This window comes from Oncorhynchus keta, chromosome 28 (genome assembly GCF_023373465.1).
Source record: "Oncorhynchus keta strain PuntledgeMale-10-30-2019 chromosome 28, Oket_V2, whole genome shotgun sequence".
Classification (NCBI taxonomy): Eukaryota; Metazoa; Chordata; class Actinopteri; order Salmoniformes; family Salmonidae; genus Oncorhynchus; species Oncorhynchus keta.
Window position 1 is genome coordinate 46,917,006 of NC_068448.1, and position 25,210 is coordinate 46,942,215.

A 25,210-nucleotide genomic window follows, 5' to 3' on the forward strand; every position below is an offset into this window, starting at 1 on the left:
ACCTTTTCCACATTTCGTTACGTTACAGCCTTAATCTAAAAAAAAAAAGTTTTTTAAATACCCCATAATGACAAAGCGAAATTAGGTTTTTAGATTCTGTTTGCAAATTTATACAAAAATAAAATTGCAATACCTTATTTGCATAAGTATTCAAGGACATAAAAATTGAGCTCAGGTACATCCTGTTTCCATTGATCATCCTTGAGATTTTTCTACAACTTGATTTAGAGTCCACCTGTGGTAAATTCAATTGATTGGACATGATTTGGAAAGGCACACACCTGTCTATATAAGGTCCCACAGTTGACAGTGCATGTCAGAGCAAATACCAAGCCGAAGGAATTGTAAGTAAAAGTCAGAGACAGGGGTGTGTTGAGGCGCAGATCTGGGGAAGGGTACCAAAAAACCTCTGCAGCGTTGAAGTTCCCCAAGAGCACAGTGGCCTCCATCATTCTTAAATGGAAGATTGGAACCACCAAGACTCTTCCTAGAGCTGGCCACCTGGTCAAATTGAGCAATCGGGGGAGAAGGGCCTTGGTAAGGGAAATAACCAAATACCCAATGGTCCCTCTGACAGAGCTCTGTGGAGATGGGAGAACTTTCCAGAAGGACAACCATCTCTGCAGCACTCCACCAAACAGGCCTTTATGGTAGAGTGGCCAGAAGGGAACCCACTCCTCAGTAAAACGCACATGAAAGCCCGCTTGGAATTTGCCAAAAGTCACCAAAAGACTTTCAGACCATAAGAAACAAGATTCTCTGGTGTGATGAAACCAAGATGACACTCTTTGGCCTGAATGCCAAGCGTTACGTCTGGAGGACACCTGGCACCATCCCTATGGTGAAGCATGATGGTGGCAGCATCATGCAGTGGGGATGTTTTTCAGAGGGAGGGATTGGGAGACTAGTCAGGATCCAGGCATAGATGAAGGAAGCAAGGTATAGAGAGATCCTTGGTGAAAACCTACTCCAGGACCTCAGAATGGGATGACGGTTCACCTTCCAACAGGACAACGACCCTAAGCACACAGCCAAGACAACGCAGAAGTGTTGACAAGTCTCTATGTCCTTGAGTGACCCAGCCAGAGCCCGGACTTGAACTCGAACAAACATCTCTGGATAGACCTGAAAATAGCTGTGTAAAAAAAAAAATAGCTCCCCATCCAACCTGACAGAGCTTGAGAGGATCTGCAGAGAAGAACGGGAGAAACTCTGCAAATACAGCTGTGCCAAGCTTGTAGCGTCATACACAAGAAGACTCAAGGCTGTAATCCCCGCAAAGGTTCATCAACAAAGTGCGGAGTAAAGGGTCTGAATTATGTAAGTGTGATATTTCCATTTTATCCCAAAAATGAGGGGGGCATTTTAATCTAATTTAGAATAGCTTGTTACAAAATGTGGAAAAAGTCAAGGGGTCTGAAAAACCTTCCGAAGGTGCTGTATAGCATCCTTAACTAGCATTAAAAAAGTGTATCCATTATTTTCTAGTTAACTATCTCTCTCCCTAACTTCCTAATTTCTGAATCCCGCTTGTAACATCAAAAGGCTACAGTGGACTATGCCTCGGAAGGGGAGGGGCAGGCAGCCTACACGCACTGGCAAAGGTTTTCCAGCTGGCACGCAGACAGCGGAATACGTTTCTAAGTGACAGAGGGCTTTTCATAGGTGCTTTGTTGTATTTTTTTTTTGTGGGACTGGAAAGAAATGCCCGTAACATAATATAACGTTATTAACCGGTTCACATGCTTTTAAAATAATGCTTCTGTTCCAGAAAAGTATAGATCACTTTCATTACAGATTCTGTTCCTTGAAAAATGTCATTGTTTTAGGATCTGTTCCCTGAACCGATTCCAACCCCTGATTCAGGCCTCCTTTTTATTTATGCTTTTTGGGGGGGAGGGAGGAGGGGGGTGTAATATAGTCTTTTGGAGCGATGTCTCAGTGGAATTAGATCGCCCCCCGCTCTGTTATTTATCTCTTTCTTTCTCTTTCTCCACCCAGGCATGGTGAACAGGGAGGTCCTGGAGCAGGTGGAGCGGGGGTACCGTATGCCCTGCCCCCAGGGTTGTCCCGACTCCCTCCACGAGATGATGAAGCTGTGCTGGAAGAAGGACCCCGACGAGAGGCCCACCTTCGAGTACATCCAGTCCTTCCTGGAGGACTACTTCACAGCCACGGAGCCACAGTACCAGCCCGGAGATAACCTATAGTCAGGCCTGGCCGCAGCGCAGCCCTGGACCCCTTCACCGTGCAAAGTATCCCTCCACCCAGGAGGAACAGACTTTGATACTGACGCATGGAGATTAAATGCTATGAATAATGTGCTTCAGAAAAGGCAACTGGAAGCTTGGTTATTGAGTTGCACAAACCACTGCTATCCTTGATGATAAAAATAAATATGCTATTTTTTTTTTTTTACACTAATTTTTACTGATCATTTTGTCTTTTTTATTTCAGGTACTACAGGTCTTAGTTTGAATGACTTTACTCCTTTGTTCCTTTGTTTTTTTTTATTCCTCAATTTCCCACATGGTTATAATGATCATGTTCTTTTTCGAAGTGACCAATCATTCTGTTGTGTTGTTTCTAAAATCTTTGTTGAACTGTGAAAATGCCACATGAGAGAGATGGGTAGGTGCCCTTGGAATAAGAGCTCTTCAAAATGGTGGATGAGAGAGAAGGATGTACTGTAAGCGAAGAAAATATTGTCAAGTACTGTGGGAATATTGCAGTTAGGATAATTCAGTTCTGTGTTCAGTACATTTCATCAGTTCAACTGGAAAATGCTTTTTTCTCCTGTGTTTTTCTGAACGATTGACTTGAGTGACGCGGATCAGGGACAGTTGCGTGGGTCCGTCTAGTCTGCTCATTTTCTATTTTATTTGTTGATTTTATTCTATGTAACTGTAAGAATAATTCATATCATGGACATGGTTCTAGGTTCATGTGAAGCCTTCCCTTCGAGTCCTTCAGTTGGACATTTTTACAACACTAAGGCCATCATGTTATGTGTCCCTGACAGACCATTGCTATGCCAAGTTAAATCGCCTCTTTAAAGATCACTACAGAGTATTTTCTGCATATGTAGTTGTAAGATGAAGTTGCACCTAAACACTGATCTTGGTTCAATTTAGCATTTCCCCTACTAATTGTTATGGAAAGGGAAGCTGATCTTAGATCTGTACCTAGGGGAAACTTCACCCCAGAGCAATATATCACTGTGAGATGGGAGAATATTCAGCTCTCCTTGCAAAGCCCACAGCCCTGTAGCTCACTAAGCTACAAGCCAATGTGTCTCGTCTCTGCACATATCATAGCACTACACAAAAACAATCTAAATATTCGCCCTCTTAGTTCCAGATCTGAATTTGTTGATACAATCACCTGATTTGGCCATTACATGCCAGAAATTGGTTCTACACACCTATGTTAAAGAGGACTTGGCCTTCTCTTTCACATACATGGAGAAGTCCTTCAACAAACGTTATCTTTTGGATTGTATACTTGACTCATCCTCGCGTGTTTCATTTTCAGATCTAAAAATTGTTTTAAAAAAAGTAACAATTTTGCCTTTATGGGAATATATTGCCAAAGCACCTGAACTGTTTTATGTTGTCTACATGTGATTTTATTTTGTGAATGGATTTAATTCAGTCTACAGTTTCAGCCTAGATACAAAGAGAATGAGTTTTTATTTCCATTTTCGTTTTTATAAAGTAGCCATAACCAGTGAGCAGTTATTTTAAGACTGCAACAGGAGGAAGGAAGCTCAAAGGTCTTTTTAATGTGTCATGTCACATCAACAGTTGTCATTTTACTCCTTTGTTTTTCTTTCAACTCATCAATTCAGTGACGCATTTGGTCATGCATACTTGCATAGATGGGCAGAACACACATGTTCAGCTGAGGTTTTAAAGAAGGGCTTTGTACAAAGTTGTGAAATCCTAATTTTATAAATAAATTTAAAAAAGGACAGCAAAGACTAGAATGCAAGTCATAAAGTTGGTGGAAAGATAAATAAATATGATTTAGATACTAATCTGTGGAATTTGTCATTAAAAATTACAAAAATTAAACATTTCAGATTTTAATGTGTGCTATTTGTTGAACTCGTTAGATTCATCAGTTTCATACAGACAACAGACAGTTGATATTGCGTTTTTTTTAAGACAGCTAAGACTAGAATGCAAGTTATGAAGTTGGTGGAGAAATAGTTATGGATGCTTATCTGTGGAATTTGTACAGTTATAAAATTAAACATGTCGGATTTGAATGTGTGCTATTCTTGTTGAATTCGTTAGATGCAATAGTTTTATACAGACAAACGGGGAGTTGATGACACTTGTCGAGGCACGAGCTGTCACAATGTTTATATTATTGGCATGAATTCATTTTTTGACAGTTGCATTGACGGAGATCTATGAAACTGCCCCGGATTTACCGAGGCTATGGCCCGTCACGTGACCAGACGTATCGGTTAAGGGAGGCCAGCCCTGCTCAAAAGTGAACGGTAATCTGCTCTGCACTCACTCATTACTCCACGCGCGTCACTTTTGCCTGTCGGACAGAACGGAGCACCCGGCTCAAGCCCAAGAGGCAGCCGGTACCCAGGAAGATTGTAATCAACGCCAAACTGGTTCACCTATGATTTGCATAAAGTCATGTGAGAATCACACTTTTCCTACGCGGAAAGGCATTTCAACCAATCGCAGTGGGCGGGACTCATGTTGAGCAAGCGATAGTACACTAACGGGCTACTTCCCTGTCTAAAAGAAATTGAGCAAAATGACAAAAATTATAAAGTTGACTGTCCGCGATGTCAGATTTCCAACATCTTTGGAGCAACATGGTTCAGACGCAATGGTAGGTGCATCAATGCAATGAATGCGTTCTTGCAGAAGTTGCAGACAATTTATTTCTGCAGCACTTTCATTTTCCCCAACCTATGGTAGGCCTAAGGATCATATAGGAAAATACACATTTTGCTTCTTTCAGCACACCGACCCGGACTACTCTGTCGCCTATGTTGTCATCGAAACTGATCAAGGAATGCAAGGATATGGCTTGACTTTTACTGTGGGGAGAGGCACAGAAATTGGTAAGATTCTTGATCCAACGTTCACCATTTCAATGTGTTATTGAGTGTTATAGTTGGTGGGCTTTGTTTAGTAGTCTAAATACATGTTATCCACAGCTACATCTTGTGGTAGTATGTGTAAACACAACACAGTCTGGCTTTTTATGCATAGGTGCAACCAGAACATAGGTACTCCCAGATCTCTAAATGATTATGCGTTACATGCTAGTTGTCCCCATGTGAACCTATCTGCCAGTCTGAGGATAATACTGTGTACTTTTTTTCAATTTTTTTTTTCATTTGTCCCTTTTTTAAACTGTGCAGTTGTGTGCGCTGTGGAAGCCCTGTCAGCCCTAGTTGTGGGGAAATCTCTAGAGGAGATTGTGAGTGACTTCCGTGGATTTTACCGGCTCCTCACCAGCGATGGACAGATGCGATGGGTGAGTGTACACAGCCACTCCAACACAAACATACCCCTAATCAATCCACACTGAGTAACTAACACTTCACTGAAAGATGTGTGTAAGCAGCTCTTTTACCCCGGTCTTGTACCAGATTGGACCAGAGAAAGGAGTCATTCAGTTGGCCACTGCGGCGGTCCTGAATGCGGTATGGGACCTCTGGGCACGGTCCGAGGGCAAGGTGAGACATTGGAGTCCTGTCCCCTATATAGTGCGCTAGTTTTGACCATGGCCCACATTGCCTCAGCAATCGTTGCGGTCTGAACCTTGTAACTGATTTTATTTAATTGTTCAAATGAATTGAAAGCAGCAACCCCTCAATGTACTCTGAACATATCATAGGACCAAGAAAATGTATTCAAAATATATTTTTTTGTGTTTATTTTGGAGATGAGGGTTTTCATCAGACAGCGACACTATGGATGTTAGTGGTCCAGGCATGCCAAGCAATATAGCAAGACACTTCTTCATATGTCGAGATACTGCTAAAATCACTGTCCTTTTGTCAACAGCCACTGTGGAAGCTGCTTGTTGAAATGGTAAGTTGCTGATATGGAGAGCTTTTTAGCTTTACTCTTGAATAAAGCATCAAACTTAAAGTTTTTTTGTTTTGTTGTTTTTTTGACAATCATATCTGTATTTTGGATGTAAATGGCATGTTCTAGAAATGTCAAGACAGAAACTTACCTAAACCAGCGATTGACATCCTTGTTCTGTAGTATGTGGGCTCGAACAAAAGCTCCAAATGTGTCTTCATAGAAACGGAAAAGCTGTCCGTATAGTGATGCAGGTCTTTAGATGTGTACAAATGAAATTGTCGTGCCGAACTTTATCCGCCACGTCATATTCAGTTTTGTGCGACATTGAAATATGACCTTGCGGATAAAGTTTGGAATGACACAATCTAATGTGTACATCTTGGAATGTGCTGTAATCAGACACGTTTTTAGGATGAAGTAGTGTATGTACGTGTGCCTGTACACACTTGTGTTCTTGCCTCAGGACCCCCGAAAGCTCATCTCATGCATTGACTTCAGATATATCACTGATGCCCTTACTGAAGAGGAGGCCATTGGTACGTCTTGCTCAACACTGTCCATAATATGTTCCTCTATTGGCCATCGGCACTCTGGTTTAACAGGTTCACAAGGTAGTCTACAAACACCATTACCTATTATCTTTGATCTGCGTGTTCTCTCTCGTTCTCTCTCGTTCGCTCTCTCAGATATACTTGTGAAAGCTCAGACGGGGAAGCAGCAGAGAGGTAAGCACACAAAGGGCCTGAGCGACGTTAACAGCTTTGATAAGTGGAGTTTAGTGGCTGTAATTGCTCCTCCATGAAGTGATTACAATCCCATAATATACTCAGTACTGCAATTATAAAAATGTACCTTCCTCTGTTGGAATATGAATTTTATTAATGAAGTGTATTGATGTGAGTGTATGACCTCTCAGTGGACCAGATGCTGAAGGAGGGTTATCCTGCCTATACCACCTCCTGTGCCTGGCTAGGATACTCCGACCAGCTGCTGAAACAGGTCTACTCTCATACATATGCTGTGCATTGGTCCGAGTACCAAATGGCACCTTATTCCCTATGCACTACGTTTTACCAGGCCCCATAGGGAAACCGTATATACAGTGTGGTCCTAAATTATTGACACCCTTAATAAAGATGCGCAATAATTACTGTATTAAATTATTAAAATACTGGGCTATAATTAATGCAAATAAAGTGGATTGTTTTCTATACTAATACCATTTCTAAGTTTAACAAGTGATACTTTTTTGTTCTCAAAAAGATAGGTGTCAGAATTGACACCCCTGATGACACGTATGAATAAAGGAGTCAAAAGTGTAATATTTGGTCCCATAGTCCTAGCATGCAATGACTACATGAAGCATATGCAGTTCGTTTAGTTTTTTTTCCCAATTATTTTGTGCCCAATAGAAATTAATGGTAAATGTGTTTGTCACTTATTTTAAATAAGAATAGAATGTTTATAAACACTTCTACATTAATGTGGATGCTACTATGATTACGTAAAATGATAAGTGAAAAAGTTAGAGGGTCAAAGATCATACCACCAAAGACATGCTAACCTCCCCTGGTAGTAGTAATTGTGAGAGGTTAGCATATCTTGGGGGTATGGGTGTCAATCACTTCGGACCCCACTATATGTCAGTCTGTGTATTTCTATCTTCCTGTAGCTGTGCACCGATGCACTAAATGATGGATGGACCAAGTTCAAAGTGAAGGTGGGGGCTGACCTAAAGGATGACATTCGCCGGTGCAGTCTCATACGGCAGATGATTGGACCCCACAACACACTGGTAAATCTGTAATGCCGTTGGATTCAGTAAACCTCATGCACAGGATTGGCTCAATTAATTCTGCAGCCAATTGTCTTCTCTGTTTCAGATGATTGATGCCAACCAAAGGTGGGATGTAGGCGAGGCCATAACCTGGGTGACCAGGCTGGCTGAGTACAAACCCCTGTGGATCGAAGAGCCCACCTCCCCTGACGATATCCTGGGACATGCTGCCATCTCCAAGGTGATGAGGGAAGGATCTGAGGCCTGGGTTCTTAATTGCTTTGTGATCCCTCACGTCCTATTTCCCTGCCTCCTTTTCAACTGTATTAGAGAAGGTCCCTCCCCTTGGACCTTTTCTCCAATGTGTTTTGAGGAGTCAAGGAGATGGGATGTGAGAAATTGCGTAAGCACAAATTGAGAAACAGTCATGGATTTAACTGTCTGTTCTGCCATTGCAGGCCTTGGCGCCGCTTGGCATTGGAGTGGCCACAGGAGAACAGGTTAGGACTCTCTGTGTGTCAATGTTACTGACTCATCGTGTTCAGTGTTTTACACTCGCGCTGTCAGTATTTATTCAGTTTAACTGATATGTAATGAATGTTGTTCTTGTGGCCCCTCCAGTGCCATAATAGAGTGATGTTCAAGCAGTTCCTCCAGGCGTCAGCGTTGCAGTTTGTCCAGATTGACAGCTGTAGACTGGGAAGTGTCAACGAGAACCTAGCCGTGCTGCTCATGGCCCACAAGTTCAAGGGTAAGACATCAGCGGTCATATTCATAAAGCATCTCAGAATAGGAGTGCTACATCTAGGATCAGTTTTGCCTTGTAGGTAAGATTGTATGGACGGGGGGGCTTGATCCAAGATCAGCAGATGCTTGAGTATGAGCCCAGCTGTGTGTCTCTGTGCCCGTGCTGTGTGTTTATCTTTTAATCGATTTCCCCAGTGCCTGTGTGTCCTCATGCTGGAGGTGTTGGACTGTGTGAGCTGGTTCAGCACCTGATTCTCTTTGACTACATCTCTGTGTCTGCCAGTCTTGACAACCGGTGCGTGAACATGGACATCCCAGCCCATCATTCTAAACCACAAGCTACAATGACATAATATAACAATGACCCCATAATTATTTCATTTGGTTATAACTAATTATTTGAGCTGTGGTCAGGTGCTGAAATAAAATCTGTTCTCTTTCTCAGGATGTGTGAATTTGTGGACCACCTCCATCAGCACTTCAGAAGTCCCGTTGTGATTCAGAACGCCCACTACATGCCCCCCAAGGTATGTTTTTTATCAAAATGATCTGGTGTTGTGATCATTAATTTAAATGCTGTGGCTCTTTAAGTCTTGCCCATGGTTTCTGTTGGCTATTGTTCCATCAGGATCCAGGCTACTCCTGTGAGATGTTGGAGTCGTCAGTGCAGACACACCAGTACCCTCAGGGGCAAGTGTGGAAGAAGCTCCAGTGACGAGTACGGTGTCGTGGAGGAAGCCGGGCAGTTAAAGTAGATTTTTCAACCAATGATTTTCTTAAGTAACCATTGAAAAATTCCTATATTTGGTTAACAATGCACAAGATGAAATGATTTTACTTTTGTATGTTTCTAAAAGGGATGTTTGTGTCAATAACTAAATGTATATATTCTTTATTTACCAAATTCCTTTGATACAAACAATATAAAATACACAATTGTATGATAAAGGCAACAGGTAGACACTGTACTGTACCAGAATATTTCATTCAAAAAGTAAACCTCCACCCAGATATTACACTGAACAAAAATATAAACATGACATTTAAAGTGTTGGTTTCATGAGCTGAAATAAAAGATCCCAGAAAAGTTCCATATGTCCAAAAAAGCTTATTTTTATTTGTATTGTACAAATTTGTTTACATCCCTTTTATGGCGTATTTCTCCATTGCCAGGATAATCTATCCACCTGATAGGTGTGACATATCAAGAAGCTGATTAAACAGCATGATCATTACACAGGTGCAGCTTGTGCTGTGGACAAATTGCCAATAAAATGTGCAGTTGTCACAATGCCACAGATGTCAAGTTGAGGGAGCGTGCAATTGGCATGCTGACTGCAGGAATGTCCACTAGAGCTGTTGCCAGAGAATTGAATGTACATTTCTCTACCATAAGCTACTTCTGTCATTTTAGAGAATGACTGTGACGGAAGTCGCAGCAGTTTCAACTGTACCAGGCGGATGGCTTGTATGGTGTTGTGTGGGTAAGCAGTTTGCTGATGTCAACGTTGTGAACAGTGACCCGTGGTAGTGAGGGTATGGGCAGGCGTAAGCTACAATGAATGAATAATTGCATTTTAATCGATGGCAATTTTAATGCACAGAAATTCAGTGACGAGATCCCGAGGCTCATTGTCGGTCCATTAATCCGCCGCAATTACCTCATGTTTCCGCATAATGCATAGCCACATGTAGCAAGGATCTGTACACAATTCCTGGAAGCTGTAATGTCCCAGTTCTTCCATGGCCTGCATACTCGGACATGTCTCCCATTGAGCATGTTTGGGATGGTCTGGATCGACATGTACAACAGTGTTCCAGTTCCCGCCAATATCCAGCAACTTCGCACAGCCATTGAAGCGTGGGACAACATTCCACAGGCCACAATTAACAGCCTGACCAACTCTTGTGTCGCTACACAAGGCAAATGAATGGTGGTCACACCAGATACTGACTGGTTTTCTGACCCATGCCCCTATTTATTTATTTTTTTCCAAGGTATCTCTAACCAACCGATGCATATGTGTATTCAGAATCATGTGAAATCCATAGATTAGGGCCTAATGAATTTATTTCAATTGACATTTCCTTACATGAGCTATACTTCAGTGAAATCTTTGAAATTGTTGCATGGTGTTTTATTTTAGTTAATTGAAGGCCATTTAAACTGCCATCTACATTTTGATGCGTTGGAGATTGTAGTCAACGATCTTAGTCTTCTGCACGGAAGTCATCTAATTTTTTTTTCCACTGTCCGAATGAGCTTCGGGCTTGGGGAAGGGCCGAATCTCTCTGGAGCTGTAAGGGAAGAGTCATCACGTTTGGGCCGCGGCCAGATATTTTGTGTCAGAAAATGAAGGATTTGAGCCAATGGTTTTGCAATGGGAGTCATCCGTTGACGGATAATGGACAACCGTCCGTCAAACGCGCAATATGTAGGCCTTAGTGCGTTTTGCAACCAGTCCAAAGATAGTTGAACTTTTGATGGACAAATACAGAAGGATGAATGTGTATTTGTTTTCATGCTTCTGTGTGGCCATAGCTTGACCCACTTGTCACTGCAGTGTGTATATCTCGCATGTTGTATCTGTCATGAACCTACTTTCACCAGGAGGGAGAAAGGCAGGAATGAAATACCTTGTTTTACTACCCTGCTTTTATTATAGACCGGTTATTACACTTAAAAGATCATCCTGTGTCCAAGGGAGGGTGTTAGCGAATAGGGGATTTAAGCTGGTGTGTGCCCCACCTCAAGTCCTGTGATGTGTGTTCGATCATGTAGGTGAGGATGGCGTAGCTGGCGATGTTGAAGGGCACTCCCAGGCCCATGTCCCCCGAGCACTGGTACAGCTGACACGGCAGCTTCCCGTCAATTGAATACAACTGACACAGGGCAGGGGGGCAGCGCCATATGGTCTGGGAACAACACAGGCACAGGTGTGTGAGCAATACAAACCAACATTGACTGTTAAGTGTATACATAGTGAAGTCAGTGAAGACTGTCAGATGCCTTTGAGGTTTCACGCACACATGATGATTCTTCTGGATTGATCTTGATTGTGTCAACTTTCTGTAGTTAGTCCACACTTTGTCCTGTGTAATCTATAAGGGAAGTATTATCCATGAAAATTAAGCACTAGTTAAAAAAATTGAATTGAAACACTCATATCATAATCCTACAATACCATGTTAGTGTGGTGTACCTGCGTGCATATTTCTGTATTCCGCACCATAGTGCCTCCACTGGAAACTATACACAGGTCCCAGGTCTCCCTCATCCCGGTCTCTGAACCCCATCTTGTCCAAGAAGTGTCAGGACCTGTTTGCATCTCAAATCTTCACCCCTTTCTCTGAGCTCCTTGGCATTTGTTGAGTCCTGCAGCATACACACACAGAGAACCAAGACCTGTCAACTTCTCTGTCCCCTGTATGGTATGGAGCACCACCTACTGGATGTAGTATGCAAGTGCGTAGGCAGACATACAATTCAAGGCATTTTAGCTAACACACAAGTGTAGATTATTTCAGAGGATATGGTTTCATTCTTACTTTGATAAACCAAATTAGTTTTTCAAGAATTCCTTTCCAGAAAAACTATTTTCGGCGTCAACAAAGGAAACTGATCTGGAATGATAAACTAATTTGCAAGATGGCGCCGACAGATGGTCGCCTCGCTTTGAGTCCTTAGGAAACTATGCAATATTTTGTTATGTTATGTATCATTTCTTTGATTGTTAGGCCAGAAAATCTCAAGTGTTATTACATCCAGCCGGGAAGAACTATTGGCTATAAGAGCATCGTCAACTTACCAACATTACGACCAGGAATACGACTTTTCCGAAGCAGATCCTTTGTTTGGACCACCAGCCAGGACATTGGATCTAATCCCAGAGGCCGATCCAAAACAACGTCGCTGCAGAAGAGGTAGACGGAGCAGCCTCCTGGTCAGACTTCGAAAGTGTGTACACTGCTTCCGAGTATATTGCTCGCCAATATCCAGTCTCTAGATAACAAGGTACAGTATATGAAATTAGGGCAAGGGTTGCCTTCCAGAAAGACATCAGAGATTGTAACATTCTCTGTTCCACGGAAACATGGCTCTATCAGGATATGTTGTCGGAGTCGGTACAGCCACCGGGTTTCTTCATGCGTCGTGCAGACAGAAATAAACCTCTCTCGGAAGAAGAAGAGCAGGGGTGTATGTTTCATGATTAATGACTCTTGACTCATGGTGTAAAAACATCATACAGGAACTCAAGTCCTCTTGTTCATCTGACCTAGAATTCCTTACAATCAAATGCCGACCATATTAACAGAATTCTCGTCGGTTATTGTCACAGCCGTGCATATACCCCCTCAAGCAGACACCACGACGGCCCTCAAGGAGCTTCACTGGACTCTATGTAAACTGGAAACCATATATCCTGAGGCTGCATTTATTATAGCTGGGGATTTTAACAAAGCAAATTTGAGAACAAGGCTTCTTATATTATATTGCTACTCTACCTTCTGCGATGCATACAAGGCCCTCCCCCGCCCTCCCTTCGGCAAATCCAACCACGACTCCATTTTGCTCCTGCCGTCCTATAGGCAGAAACTCAAACGGGATGTACGCTTAAAGATTGTTTTGATCACGCCGACAGGGAAATTTTCCGCGCAGCCTCAGAGAATGACATTGATCTATACGCTGACTCGGTGAGTGAGTTTATAAAGAAGTGCATTAGAGATGTTGTACCCACTGTGACTATTAAAACCTACCCTAACCAGAAACCGTGGATAGATAGTGGAATTTGTGCAAAACTGAAAGCGCGAACCACCGCATTTAACCATGGAAAGGTGACTGGGAATATGGCTGAAAATAAACAGTGTAGTTATTCCCTCCGCAAGGCAATCAAAAAAGCAAAATGTTGATATAGGGACAAAGTGTAGTTGCAATTCAACGGCTCAGACACAAGACCTATGTTGCAGGGTCTACAGGCAATTACAGACTACAGAAAGAAATCCAGCCAAGTCATGGACACCAACGTCTTGCTTCCAGACAAACTAAACACCTTTGCCCGCTTTGAGGTTAATACAATACTGTGGGCCTCCTTCTTCTTGACCGACGTAAGACATTTAAACATGTTAACCCTCGCAAGGCTACTTACCCAGACAGCATCCTTAGCCGCGTCCTCAGAGCATGCATAGACCAGCTGGCTCGTGTGTTTTGGACATATTCAATCGCTCCCTATCCCAGCCTGCTGTCCCCACATGCTTCAAGATGGCCACCATTGTTCCTGTAGCCAAGAAGGCAAAGATAACTGAACTAAATGGCTGACTACCGCCCCGTAGCACTCACGTCATCATGAAGTGCTTTGAGAGACTAGTCAATGATCATATCATCTCCACCTTACCTTCCACCCTAGACCCACTTCAGTTTGCATACCACCCCAACAGGTCTACAGACGATGCCTACAGCTCAGCCTTCAACATCATAGTACCCTCCAAGCTCGTCATTAAGCTTGAGGCCCTGAGTCTCAACCCCACCCTGTGCAATTGGGTCCTGGGCTTTGACGAGCCGCCCCCAAGGGAGTGGAGGTAGGAAACAACATCTCCATTTCGCTGATCCTCAACACTGGAGCCCCATAAAGGTGCGTGCTCAGCCCCCTCCTGTACTCACTGTTCACTTATGACTGCGTGGCCAGGCACGCCTCCAACTCAATCATCAAATTTGCAGACGACACAACAGTAGTGGGCTTGATTACCAACAACGACGAGACAGCCTGCAGGGAGGAGGTGAGGGCACTCGAGGTGTAGTGTCAGGAAAACAACCTCTCACTCAACAAAACAAAGGAGGTGATCGTGGACCTCAGGAAACAGCAGAGGGAGCACCACCCTATCCACATCGACAGGAGAGCGGTAGAGAAAGAAGAAAGTTTTAAGTTCCTCGGGGTACACATCACAGACAAACTGAAATTGTCCACCCACACAGACAGTGTGGTGAAGAAGGCAGCATATCGTCAACCTCAGGAGGCTGAAGAAATTTGGCTTGTCAATTAAAACTCTCACAAACTCACAACACATCACCAGGGGGAAACTACCAGCCCTCCAGGACACCTACAGCACCCAATGTCACAGGAAGGCCAAACAGATCAAGGACAACAACCACCCGAGCCACTGCCTGTTCACCCCGCTACCATCCGAAGGCGAGGTCAGTACAGGTACAGTACAAAGCTGGGACCGAGAGACAGCTACTATTTCAAGGCCATCAGACTGTTAAATAGCCATCACAAACACAGAGCAGCTGCTGCCTACATACAGACTCGAATCATTAGCCACTTTAATAAATGGATCACTAGTCGCTTTAAATAAGGCCACTTTAATAATGTTTACACATCTTACATTACTCATCTCATATGTATATACTGTATTTTATATCTATTGCATCTTGCCTATGCCGCTCTGTCATCGCTCAGCCATATATTTATGTACATATTCTTATTCCATCCCTTTAGATTTGTGTGTATTAGGTAGTTGTTGTGGAATTCTTAGGTTACGTGTTAGATATTGCTGCACGGTCGGAACTAGAAGCACAAGCACTTTGCTACACTCGCATTAACATCTGCTAACCATGTATGTAACCAATACGATTTGATTTGAAATAGTTAGCTTGTCATTTGAACAGTCATGCCAAGGTCCAGGAAGGAGGTAGTGCTTTGTTGTTGCATGCAATTCCCGCCATGTCAAAATATTACATTGGTTTCAGTAGTGCGTTTCAAACTGGATGCTATGGATGCAAGAACACACCATCCATTATATCAAAGGGCTCTATTCCATCTGTACAGCTGAAGCATTACAGAAGCATTACAGATTCTGAGATAGAAATTTAAAGGTCATTTTTGATTTACCTGACATATGCAGCGTTTACCGTGAATGCAGTCTCCGGCTAAAGCAGGAACATTGCCTTTAAATTTCAATCATGTTGTAATGCTCAACTTCCACGATGCGGAATGAATAGGAGCCACAATCATAGCTTGTATAGGCTATATAGTGTTTGTTTACAAACATTGCACTAACTCTCTTGCACTGTCTCTATGCACACACACTGGACTTTACCCACACACTCACACATTCTTACACTTACCCCCCACCCACCCACACACACATTACATACTCACACATATAACATGCACACACATGCATACTAACGCCACACACACACACACCACAACACCTGTTGTCTATGAAGCATGTGACAAATACAGTTTGATATGGGTTCTGATGGGGTTTGACAGTTGTACTAAGCTCATGAGGCATTTATAACACAGTATATTCTTCAAGAATCAATGGGTAAATATAATTTACTTATAAATCCAAAAATGGATGTAGAATAATTCAAATACAAAATTCAACAAAGTCAACAGGTGGATAAAATAAAATAGCCCCCCCTACCCCCCCAACCACCACACACACAATACACTATTATACAGAATGGAAAAAGTAGAAATTATACCAGTTGACCATTATTGTGAGAAACTACAATCACACACACATTATTTCACTTGACACACTAACAAAGATGAACAGATTCAGCTCTCATCTGATTTCATCTTCAAGATATAATCACCATCATTATCAAAGTTAATTCACACACACAAAGACACACAGAAACACACACCTCACTGAGATAACATTGTCAGAGACACCTCTGATTGGCAGATCTTTATATCAGGGTTGGTGGCATTACTACTGGGTCCAACCATACAGTATGGGTACATCCTCTCTTTAAATGTAATGTCTTTGTAAGTGTAGATGTGAGTCATATATTTGGAGTCGTAGAAAGATACCTCCCCACTGTCATAGTCCAGCTGCACTTTGATCCTCTGGGGTCTCATCTGCAGAGGGAGGATCCCACCTACTCCTGCTATGTACTTGCTGTTCCTCAACCAAATAGCCCAGATTCCACATTCTGGTGACACGGTCAGATTTTTCTTCCTCTCGATGGACTCTTCGGCCACACCCATATCCCAGAGAGGATGGTCCCCCACCTCCACCTCCCAGCTGTGCTTTCCTGAGCTGAACCCTACAGAGCCCAGTACAATTTGATAATTCTCAAACCGTTCTAGGTTCATAGGTTGCTGCTTCCATTTGTGACTCACACTGGTCAGATCGTCAGACAGAGAAAGCCAAGGGGCGGCAGTGTTGGGGTCCAGAATCACGGGAGCTGTAAGACAAAAGACAGACATTCTGTTGGTTAGAGAATATAATTTAAACGATCAATAATTTTTGACCTGGGTTGTTCTAGTGGTCTAAGCCTCAGGAATACATATATAGCAGCAGCATGGGTTCGAATTCGGCCTAGGCTATTTCAGAACACTCCCTTATATCTTAACCTTTCTATCCTATCCAATATAAATATGTGCAGTGTGGAACCGCCCAACTCCTTCAAAATAAACTACCAGTAATGTATTATGAAAGTACTTACCATATTAATTGATTTATTATATTGTGCAGTACTCACTGTGTTTGACGATTCCCTGCATCTTCTCCCAGACTCTGAACTGCAGGTTGCCCAGGTGTTTGGCTACATTTATCAGTGCTCCTGAGAGCAGCTTTGGATTGGGCAGTGTGCACTGGGTCCTAGGAAAAAGTTCAGGAGTCAGTGATGCTTTGGGGTTGGGTTCAGAACCAGAGAGAAGAGAGAGGAGGCATATCACTTACTTTTCTATCATGGCCTTGTAGTTCTGCAGATGAATACAAGAACAGCATACTTATCAATGTTATCAACGATGTAATTCATATATTTTTCTGTGTGGAATGTATTTAGAATCTATGTTTAAAAAAAAAACATATTACATTATGTGTCTGAAAGAGAGAAGTTCTTACCTGCACCAATGAGATGTCTTCAGTTCGCAGCTCCTCTATATCTCTGATTGTGTCTGAAAGTGATAATGTACCCCTGGTCATCTCTTCAATCTTCTTCATCATCTGAATCTTCTGCTGCTCTTCCTCCCCCACTGCAGCTATCCTGGCCTTCTCTTCCTGTCGTAGAAACTGGTAAAGCTTCTCAAACTCCTCCTCAATCTGCCTCTCTGTGTTCCGGGCCTGGCTCTGAAAACAGTGAGAGGAATAGCTCTCACAAGTGAAGTCCATTATTGCTGCAACCTTGTTTGACTTGTACTCACCTTAATGTGTTTTGTTGTTTGAGCACAGATTTGTTGAATTTTCTTAAAGTCCTTCAGCTTCTCCTCAAGAGGCTTTAGGCCAGTCTGGAATGAGACTTCATCCTGGAATAGGACATAACCTCATTGAAAGAAACTCATTTTACTGGAGAGAGAGCAGTCTAACTGTATTACTCAGCTGTAACCTTAAACTCTACTGGGTCATTCCATGAAAATAGTGCCTGTTGCATCCCTTTGATAATTTAAGTAGAAATTGTGGACCAATATTGAATTTTATAAGCCTGTTACAGATGTAGGATCTTCATTTGAGCCATTTTGTTTTAGCAGGAAAATAGGAAATGTCAATCATAATTAAATAGACATTTTTGTAGGGGTTGATACATTTTCCATTAGGGCAAATCAAGTCTGAAATTTCACAGTTGAAATGACAATCTTCAGAAGCCTTTTTAAAACTCAAATACACTACAAGTTTGCATTTTCTTTAGTGCAGGAAAATTCTCAGCAACAAAATATTTATCAAATGAATATCCTATATGACATCTGTATATGAATTGAAGTGCCCTTTAATATAGACCACATGGATTATTCAATAAATCAGATTTTTTTTTAGAAGAATAAAGACTTGCTGAAGTGCCAAAAGGCAGCATTTTGACATGTCCCTCCTTGCACCCTTGACTTCAAGGAAGATTTTTACCCCCTCAACCTCACACTTTGCACCATCATTGTAAAGCCCTAGTTATTTTGTTGCTTTGACAAAGTCATTTCTGAAGATTTTTTTATTTTTATTTGATGTGATTAGTGTAGTGCATTTACGTATGTCCCTCATTTTAAGGTCAACCCTGTTATGTGAACTGAACTCTCGTTTTAATATGATGAAACTATTCATTTTTTTTTATTCAAAAGAAACAGACTTCTAATATTAAAATCGTAGTGTAAAACCTGGTGAGCTGGTTCTATGCTTTTTGGCCATTTTTTGGTGTTTTGTGGAGTTAAACTGAGTGGGTCGAACATAACACGTCAACCCTGTTACTCATAGACAGGCTAGAAATATTTTAACAATATCTAGAATTTGTTTAAGCTTGCATTCAATTGCCACTCCCCGTTGCACACAACAAGCTTCCATTCCCCATTTCACAACGGGATTTATGGCTGATTTTAAGATGAAATCATCAACCCTGTATCACGATCGTTGGAAGCACACTCGGACCAACGTGCAGCACGATCTGGGTTCCACTTCTTTTTCATTTAAAGTGAACCACACACAAAAAAACAATAAAGAATAAACAAAACGTGACGACAATGGTGTGCTAACATACTACACATACACAATATCCCACAAAACACAGGTGGAAAAAAGCTCCCTAAATATGATCCCCAATTAGAGACAACGATTACCAGCTGCCTCTAATTGGGAACCATACAAAATCCCCAACATAGAAAAACAACTAGAACCCCACATATAAATAATAAACTAGACTAACCCCCTGAGCTACTCTACCATAGAAAATAAGGGCTCTCTATGGTCAGGACATGACACCCTGTTACGGTCAACCCTATACTTTATTTGGCACTTAATAGGCACTTACTATATTCTTTTTTTATTTAACCTCTTGAAATGTGACCAAGTTACACTTTTCAAAATCCACTGAATTTCTGGAACAACCTTACTAGCTTCTTTACTGAGGTAAAATGTACTAAGTTGCTCTGGATATGAGTGTCTGCTAAACGTAAATGTAAACCAGGGAATCAGTGACCCAGTGAAAGACACAATCTGTAAGATTTTCTGCAGTTCAATCAATAAATTAATTATATATCAATTGATGTAACTGCATCATCAAGAATATATTTTTCATGAATGTATCTAATTACATAGGTTATTGTTAGATGATGGCTAATTAACTTGGCTCTTGGTGTCACCCTGCGAGAGTTTGTTACATTAAGAATATACCTTGCTGCAGTAGAGGTATTTTGAAAATAGTTCAAGTTTCAGAACTATAGCTATCCTATGAACTCATTAATCAAATTGTGTGTTCCTGCAGCTGCACAGAAGAGCTTGAATATTTAACTATGAACACTGCAGAGCTCCTTGGATCCTGATGCCAACATAAAGGACTCACCAGACTCGTATGAGCTCTCTTTTCAGTCTTCTGTAAGAAGGACTCACACAAGTTCTTCAAAGCCAGGTTAGGTAATTCCATCGAAGATATGCTCCTGCAAAGTGGACAGCCCCGAGATGTGGTCTTTTTCCAGGTCTTCTCCAGACACTCTTTACAGAAGCTGTGGCTACAGGACAGGATGAGAGGACGCTCGAAGATTTCACCACACACAGGACAAGAGAGATCCTCCTCTGGGAGAGACGATCTGGAAGCCATTCTCTCAGATGGTGCCACTGACGGAGATATCTTTATACGCTCCTCCCAAGCTGAAATGAAATGTTTTAGTTTCACCTTTGAAATGAGCACTAAGATTGGACCCAGAATTACAAAATGTGGAAATAATCGATACAATGTGGTCAGGAATATTGATTGATTTCATATATCACTAGCTACCTTCAGTTAACTGGTCAGCAAGATTATTGTTTTTCATTCTACGTAGGATATCCAGTGTGACATCCACAGCCATATTCTCTCCATAGGTCCGCACCAGCATATCCACCGTTTCCTCCTTCTTTGCATTCTGCAGTTGACTTGATGGGATGGAGGGACAGCTTTCAAACTTGTTCTGAATCATGTACCACTGAAATCTTTTCAGGTCATTTTCACCCAGCTCTTCCAGAATGTCCATCAGCAGCTTAGGGACAGGAATAGATGTTGTCATCGTAGAACACCAGATACAGCAACAGCACTACTGGCAGTACACTTTAGCCGTTAATTCTAACTTTGTACATAAGAATCCCGGTGTTGCGTTCGGGAGAGTGAAGGTCACAAACAGCCCTTTGGTAATTGAGTTTGGTGAAACACCTCCAGAAAGGTGAAGTTACAGGAAAGCAGAACTTCTGTAAGACAGAAAAAAACATTAGTTAGCTTGTATGTGGCTGTACTTTTACCAATGACAGAATGATTACAGTGCAGTTATAGTACACGCTGTCCTCCGTAAAGATATCAAGTCAGACGTTTACCTACATTACTGTTTCAGCTTCTGGAAAGTCACCGTTTTGAGTCAGAATAGGTCTGTTTCATATTCGCTCTTTGTAAGTGTTCAGTATTTCTAACAGTTTAAATCCCAATGTAAATTAGAATCCTGGAGTTAAGGCATGTGTGAAGTATGGAGCGCTGAAGAGTTAAAATGCTGAACTGTACTACTCTTCAACAGTCGGGGTAGGGTTTACAGGAAATCAGGAGTCTGGTTATGCGCAGTAATGGTGTACTGTAGATAAGAATGAAAGACACATCACTGACTGTAATATGTCATATACAGGCCATGTATTGTACAGACACGCTCTCATGCACCCCTGCCTGGTGTCTCCCTGTGGCTGTATCAGATTACAACAAGTCTAGACATTACCGTGAAACACTTACTTACAAGCCCTTATTAACCAACAGTGCAGTTCAAGAAGAGTTAAGAAAATATTTACCAAATAACTAAAGTAAAAAAATTATAATAAAGTAACACTATAGCTATATACAGGGGGTACCAAGTCAGTGTGCGGGGGTACAGCTTAGTTGAGGTAATTTGTACATGTAGGTAGGGGAGAAGTGAGCATGCATAGATAGATAATGGTAATGGTCCTAGACTAGTTGTTCCAGTACCGTTTGCCGTGCAGTAACAGAGAAAACAGTCTATGACTCGGGTGACTTGAGTCTATGACATTTTTATGGGCTTTCCTCTGACATCGCCTATTTTATAGGTCCTGGATGGCAGGAAGCTTGGCCAAAGTGATGTACCGAGCCATACGCACTACCCTCTGTAGCGCCTTACAGTCAGATGCCGAGCAGTTGCCATACCCTGTGGGTGATGCAACCGGTCAGGATGCTCTCGATGGTCCAGCTGTAGAACCTTTTGAGGATATGGGGACCCATGCCAAATATTTTAAGTCTCCTGAGGGGGAAGAGGTTTTGTCATGCCCTCTTCACGACTGTCTTGGTGTGGTTGGTAGTTCATTGGTGATGATGATAGTTCATTGGTGATGTGAACAATAATGAACTTGAAACTCTCATCCCGCTCCACTACAGCCCCGTCGATGTTAATGGGGGCTTGTTCGGCCCACCTTTTCCTGTAGTCCACGATCAGCTCCTTTGTCTTGCTCACATTGAGGGCATCACACTGCCAGTTCTCTGACCTCCTCCCTATAGGCTCATTGTTGTCAGCAAACTTAATGATGGCAAACTTAATCATGGTGTTAGAGTCGTATTTGGCCACGCAGTCTTGGGTGAACAGGGAGTACAGGAGGGGACTAAGTACACACCCCTGAGGGGCCCCAGTGTTGAGGATCAGCGTGGCAGATGTGTTGTTGCCTACCGTTACCACCTGGGGGTGGCCCATCAGTAAGTCCAGGATCCAGTTGCAGAGGGAGGTGTTTAGTCCCAGGGTCCTTAGCTTAGTGATGAGATTCACGGGCACTATGGTGTTGAACACTGAGCTGTAGTCAATGAACAGCATTCTCACATAGGTGTTCCATTTGTCCAGGTGGGAAAGTCAGTGTGGAGTGTGATTGAGATAGCGTCGTTTGTGAAGCTGTTGGGGCGGTATGCGAATTGGAGTGGGTCTAAGGTATCCGGGAGGATGCTGTTGATGTGAGCCATGATCAGCCATTCAAAACACTTCATGGCTACCGACATGAGTTCTACAGGGCGGTAATAATTTAGGCAGGTTACCTTCGCTTCCTTGGGCACAGGGACTATGGTGGTCTGCATGAAACATGTTGGTATTACAGACTTGGTCAGGGAAAGGTTGAAAATGTCAGTGAAGACACTTGCCAGTTGGGCCAGGCATGCTTTGAGTAGACATCCTGGCAATCCATCTAGCCCTGCGGCTTTGTGAATGTTGATCTGTTTAAAGGTCTTGCTCACAACGGCTACTGAGAGCGTTATCACACAGTCATCCAGAACAGCTTGTACTCTTGTGCATGCCTCAGTGTTGCTTGCTTCGAAGCGAGCATAAAAGGCATTTAGCTCATCTGGTAGGCTCGTGCCACTCGGCACCTCACGTCTGGGTTTCCCTTTGTAGTCCATTATAGTTTTCAAGCCCTGCCACATCCGACGAGCATCAGAGCCGGTGTAGTAGGATTCAATCTTAATCCTGTATTGACGCTTTGCTCGTTTGATTGTTCGTCTGAGGGCATAGCGGGATTTTTTATAAGCGTCTGGATTAGTGTCTCGCTCTTTGAAAGCGGCAGCTCTAGCCTTTAGCTCGATGTGGATGTTACCTGTAATCCTGGTTGGGATATGTACGTACGGTCACTGTGGGAACGATGTCATCGATGCCCTAATTGATGAAGCCGATGACTGAGGTGGTATACTCCTCAATGCCATTGGATGAATCCCGGAAGATATTCCAGTCTGTGCTAGTCCAGTCTTGTAGCGTAGCATCTGTGTCACTTCCGTATTGAGCGAGTCACTGGTACTTCCTGCTTTAGTTTTTGCTTGTAAGCTAGAATCAGGAGGATAGAATTATTGTCAGATTTGCCAAAAGGAGGGTGGGGGAGAGCCTTGTATGCATCTTTGTGTGTGTAGTAAAGGTGGTCTAGTGTTTTTTTTCTTCTGGTTGCACATGTGACATGCTGGTAAAAATTTGGTAAAACTGCATTAATGTCTCAAGCCAATAGGTGCGCCGCTTCTGGATGAGCATTTTCTTCTTTGCTTATGACCTTATAAAGTTGGTTGAGTGCGGTCTTAGTGCCAGCATTGGTCTGTGGTGGTGAATAGATGGCTACGAACAATGTAGATGAAAACTCTCTTGGTAGATAGTGTGGCCCACAGCTTATCATAAGGTACTCTACCTCAGGCAAGCAATACCTCGAGACTTCTTTAATATTAGACATCGCGCATCAGCTGTTATTGACAAATAGACACATGCCCCACCCCTCGTCTTACCAGACGTAGCTTCTCTGTTCTGCCGGTGCATCCCGCCAGCTCTATATTATCCGTGTCATCGTTCAGCCATGACTCAGTGAAACATAAGATATTACAGTTTTTTATGTCCCGTTGGTAGGATAATCTTAATCGTAGGTCATCAATTTTCTTTTTCATTGATTGCACGTTAGCCAGTTACTCGCTCGCCTACGTGTACTCAGAAGGAATCTCGACCTGCGCCCCCGTTTCCTCCGTCTTTTCTTCACGCAAATGACGGGATTTGGGCCTGTTCCCGGGAAAGCAGTACATCCTACTCGTTAAAGGAAAAAGCTTCTTCCAGTTCGAGGTGAGTAATTGCTGTTCGGATGTCCAGAAGTTATTTTTAATATTATGTACAAAATAAGTTCAAAAAATAAGTTACAAACAACGTAGAAAAACGAATAAAATAGCACAGTTGGTTAGGAGCATGTAAAATGTCAGCCATCCTCTTCGGCACCATATTATTATCATGTGCGTGCAGTCTGTACGGCCAGCCTAAAATCAGAACTATATGTAGGATATTTTACTTACATTTGTGTACCACTAGTTAGTATAATGTGTTACATTACGTTATGTCACGTTACAAATAGTTTCGGAAACCCTGACCTAGGAGCAGGAGCAGTACACTCCTAGAAAAAAGGGTTCTTCGGCTCTCCCGATAGTAGAATCCTTTTTGGTTCCAGGTAAAACCTTATTGGATTCCATGTAGAACAGTAGTGGTTGGTGACATATGAGGGAGGATGATTCTTTTTTTTATGAGCATGGCCTTATTTCTATTACAGCATATTGTCATTCATATTCCATTCACCCAGCTCAATGTAACATCGATAGGTTTAGGAGACTTCATGATACTCAAACTTTCCCTATACCCATCACAAGGTTGCTAAAACCAAGCCTATGAATTAAAGTTTACAATGTAGGTGCACAGGTCAAAATAAATATTTTAGTAATCAAGGTGACAGACAGTGACACATTCAATAACGCCTTGCACACTCTTGCCTGCATCTTGATGATTTAGGTTATAATCATTAGTCCAACAGTTGCAAATGAGAGTTTCTATTGGACAAACTCAAGTATGTTTTATCCCCGTTTCATTACGTTTGCTTACGTTTAAGAAATATTTTCAACAGAATCGGCAGAATGAATACACCCCTGATCACACGCAAACACAGTTCACTTTCAAAGCAGCCACATAAAAACAGCAAGAAAAAACCTTTCCAAGCCAAACTTTCCTATCATAACTGCTAACCGCTACACGGTTGGGGCTATATAGTGGTTAGAGCGTTGGACTAGTAACCGGAAGGTTGCGAGTTCAAACCCCCGAGCTGACAAGGTACAAATCTGTCGTTCTGCCCCTGAACAGGCAGTTAACCCACTGTTCCCAGGCCGTCATTGAAA

General features: G+C 42.4%; 3 protein-coding genes and 1 pseudogene across 4 annotated transcripts in view; 2 read left to right on the forward strand and 2 right to left on the reverse strand.

Annotated features, from left to right (window-relative positions):
• The window catches only part of LOC118361502 (tyrosine-protein kinase Yes-like), a 59,046-nt gene extending 54,955 nt beyond the window's left edge, over nucleotides 1-4,091 (forward strand). The window contains exon 12 of the mRNA XM_035741492.2: nucleotides 2,002-4,091. Within this exon, the coding sequence (XP_035597385.1) occupies nucleotides 2,002-2,210 (209 nt within the window). The 3' untranslated portion in view covers nucleotides 2,211-4,091. The remainder of the gene's footprint in view (nucleotides 1-2,001) is intronic.
• A 412-nt stretch (nucleotides 4,092-4,503) lies between these two features.
• Nucleotides 4,504-9,692, forward strand: enosf1 (enolase superfamily member 1). The gene is made up of 15 exons (XM_035741493.2): nucleotides 4,504-4,863; nucleotides 4,996-5,098; nucleotides 5,402-5,517; nucleotides 5,633-5,719; nucleotides 6,051-6,077; nucleotides 6,541-6,613; nucleotides 6,764-6,802; nucleotides 6,994-7,076; nucleotides 7,750-7,872; nucleotides 7,961-8,095; nucleotides 8,313-8,354; nucleotides 8,476-8,605; nucleotides 8,797-8,896; nucleotides 9,047-9,128; nucleotides 9,230-9,692. Exons 1-15 carry the CDS (start codon nucleotides 4,786-4,788, stop codon nucleotides 9,314-9,316), a joined length of 1,305 nt encoding a protein of 434 aa, XP_035597386.1. The 5' UTR covers nucleotides 4,504-4,785; the 3' UTR covers nucleotides 9,317-9,692.
• Nucleotides 9,693-10,901: 1,209 nt separating this feature from the next.
• Nucleotides 10,902-12,477, reverse strand: LOC118361139 (thymidylate synthase-like; annotated as a pseudogene).
• Nucleotides 12,478-14,943: 2,466 nt separating this feature from the next.
• LOC118361504 (zinc-binding protein A33-like) lies at nucleotides 14,944-21,102 on the reverse strand. 2 transcript variants are annotated; one of them, XM_035741495.2, is made up of 8 exons: nucleotides 20,885-21,102; nucleotides 20,312-20,757; nucleotides 19,880-20,184; nucleotides 17,766-17,867; nucleotides 17,467-17,691; nucleotides 17,302-17,324; nucleotides 17,102-17,220; nucleotides 14,944-16,804 (listed from the first exon to the last, which is right to left on the reverse strand). In XM_035741495.2, the coding sequence occupies exons 2-8, from the start codon at nucleotides 20,577-20,579 to the stop codon at nucleotides 16,260-16,262; spliced, it is 1,587 nt and encodes a 528-aa protein (XP_035597388.1). In that variant the 5' UTR covers nucleotides 20,580-20,757; nucleotides 20,885-21,102; the 3' UTR covers nucleotides 14,944-16,259. The 2 variants fall into 2 exon arrangements, with proteins under 2 accessions (XP_035597388.1, XP_035597389.1); XM_035741496.2 differs by having other exon boundaries at nucleotides 20,881-21,102.
• Nucleotides 21,103-25,210: the final 4,108 nt, after the last annotated feature.

What these genes read in the sequence shown, in the direction of transcription:
- LOC118361504 (XM_035741495.2), bottom strand. Translation starts at nt 20,579, where the DNA reads ATGACAACATCTATTCCTGTCCCTAAGCTGCTGATGGACATTCTGGAA. An exon ending in AGAGAGCTCATACGAGTCTG is followed by an intron (nt 17,868 to 19,879) that starts GTGAGTCCTTTA and finishes GTCCTATTCCAG; the next exon opens with GATGAAGTCTCATTCCAGAC. An exon ending in GCAGGGAATCGTCAAACACA is followed by an intron (nt 16,805 to 17,101) that starts GTGAGTACTGCA and finishes TTTGTCTTACAG; the next exon opens with CTCCCGTGATTCTGGACCCC.
- enosf1 (XM_035741493.2), top strand. Translation starts at nt 4,786, where the DNA reads ATGACAAAAATTATAAAGTTGACTGTCCGCGATGTCAGATTTCCAACA. An exon ending in GGGGAGAGGCACAGAAATTG is followed by an intron (nt 5,099 to 5,401) that starts GTAAGATTCTTG and finishes TAAACTGTGCAG; the next exon opens with TTGTGTGCGCTGTGGAAGCC. An exon ending in GACATGCTGCCATCTCCAAG is followed by an intron (nt 8,096 to 8,312) that starts GTGATGAGGGAA and finishes CTGCCATTGCAG; the next exon opens with GCCTTGGCGCCGCTTGGCAT.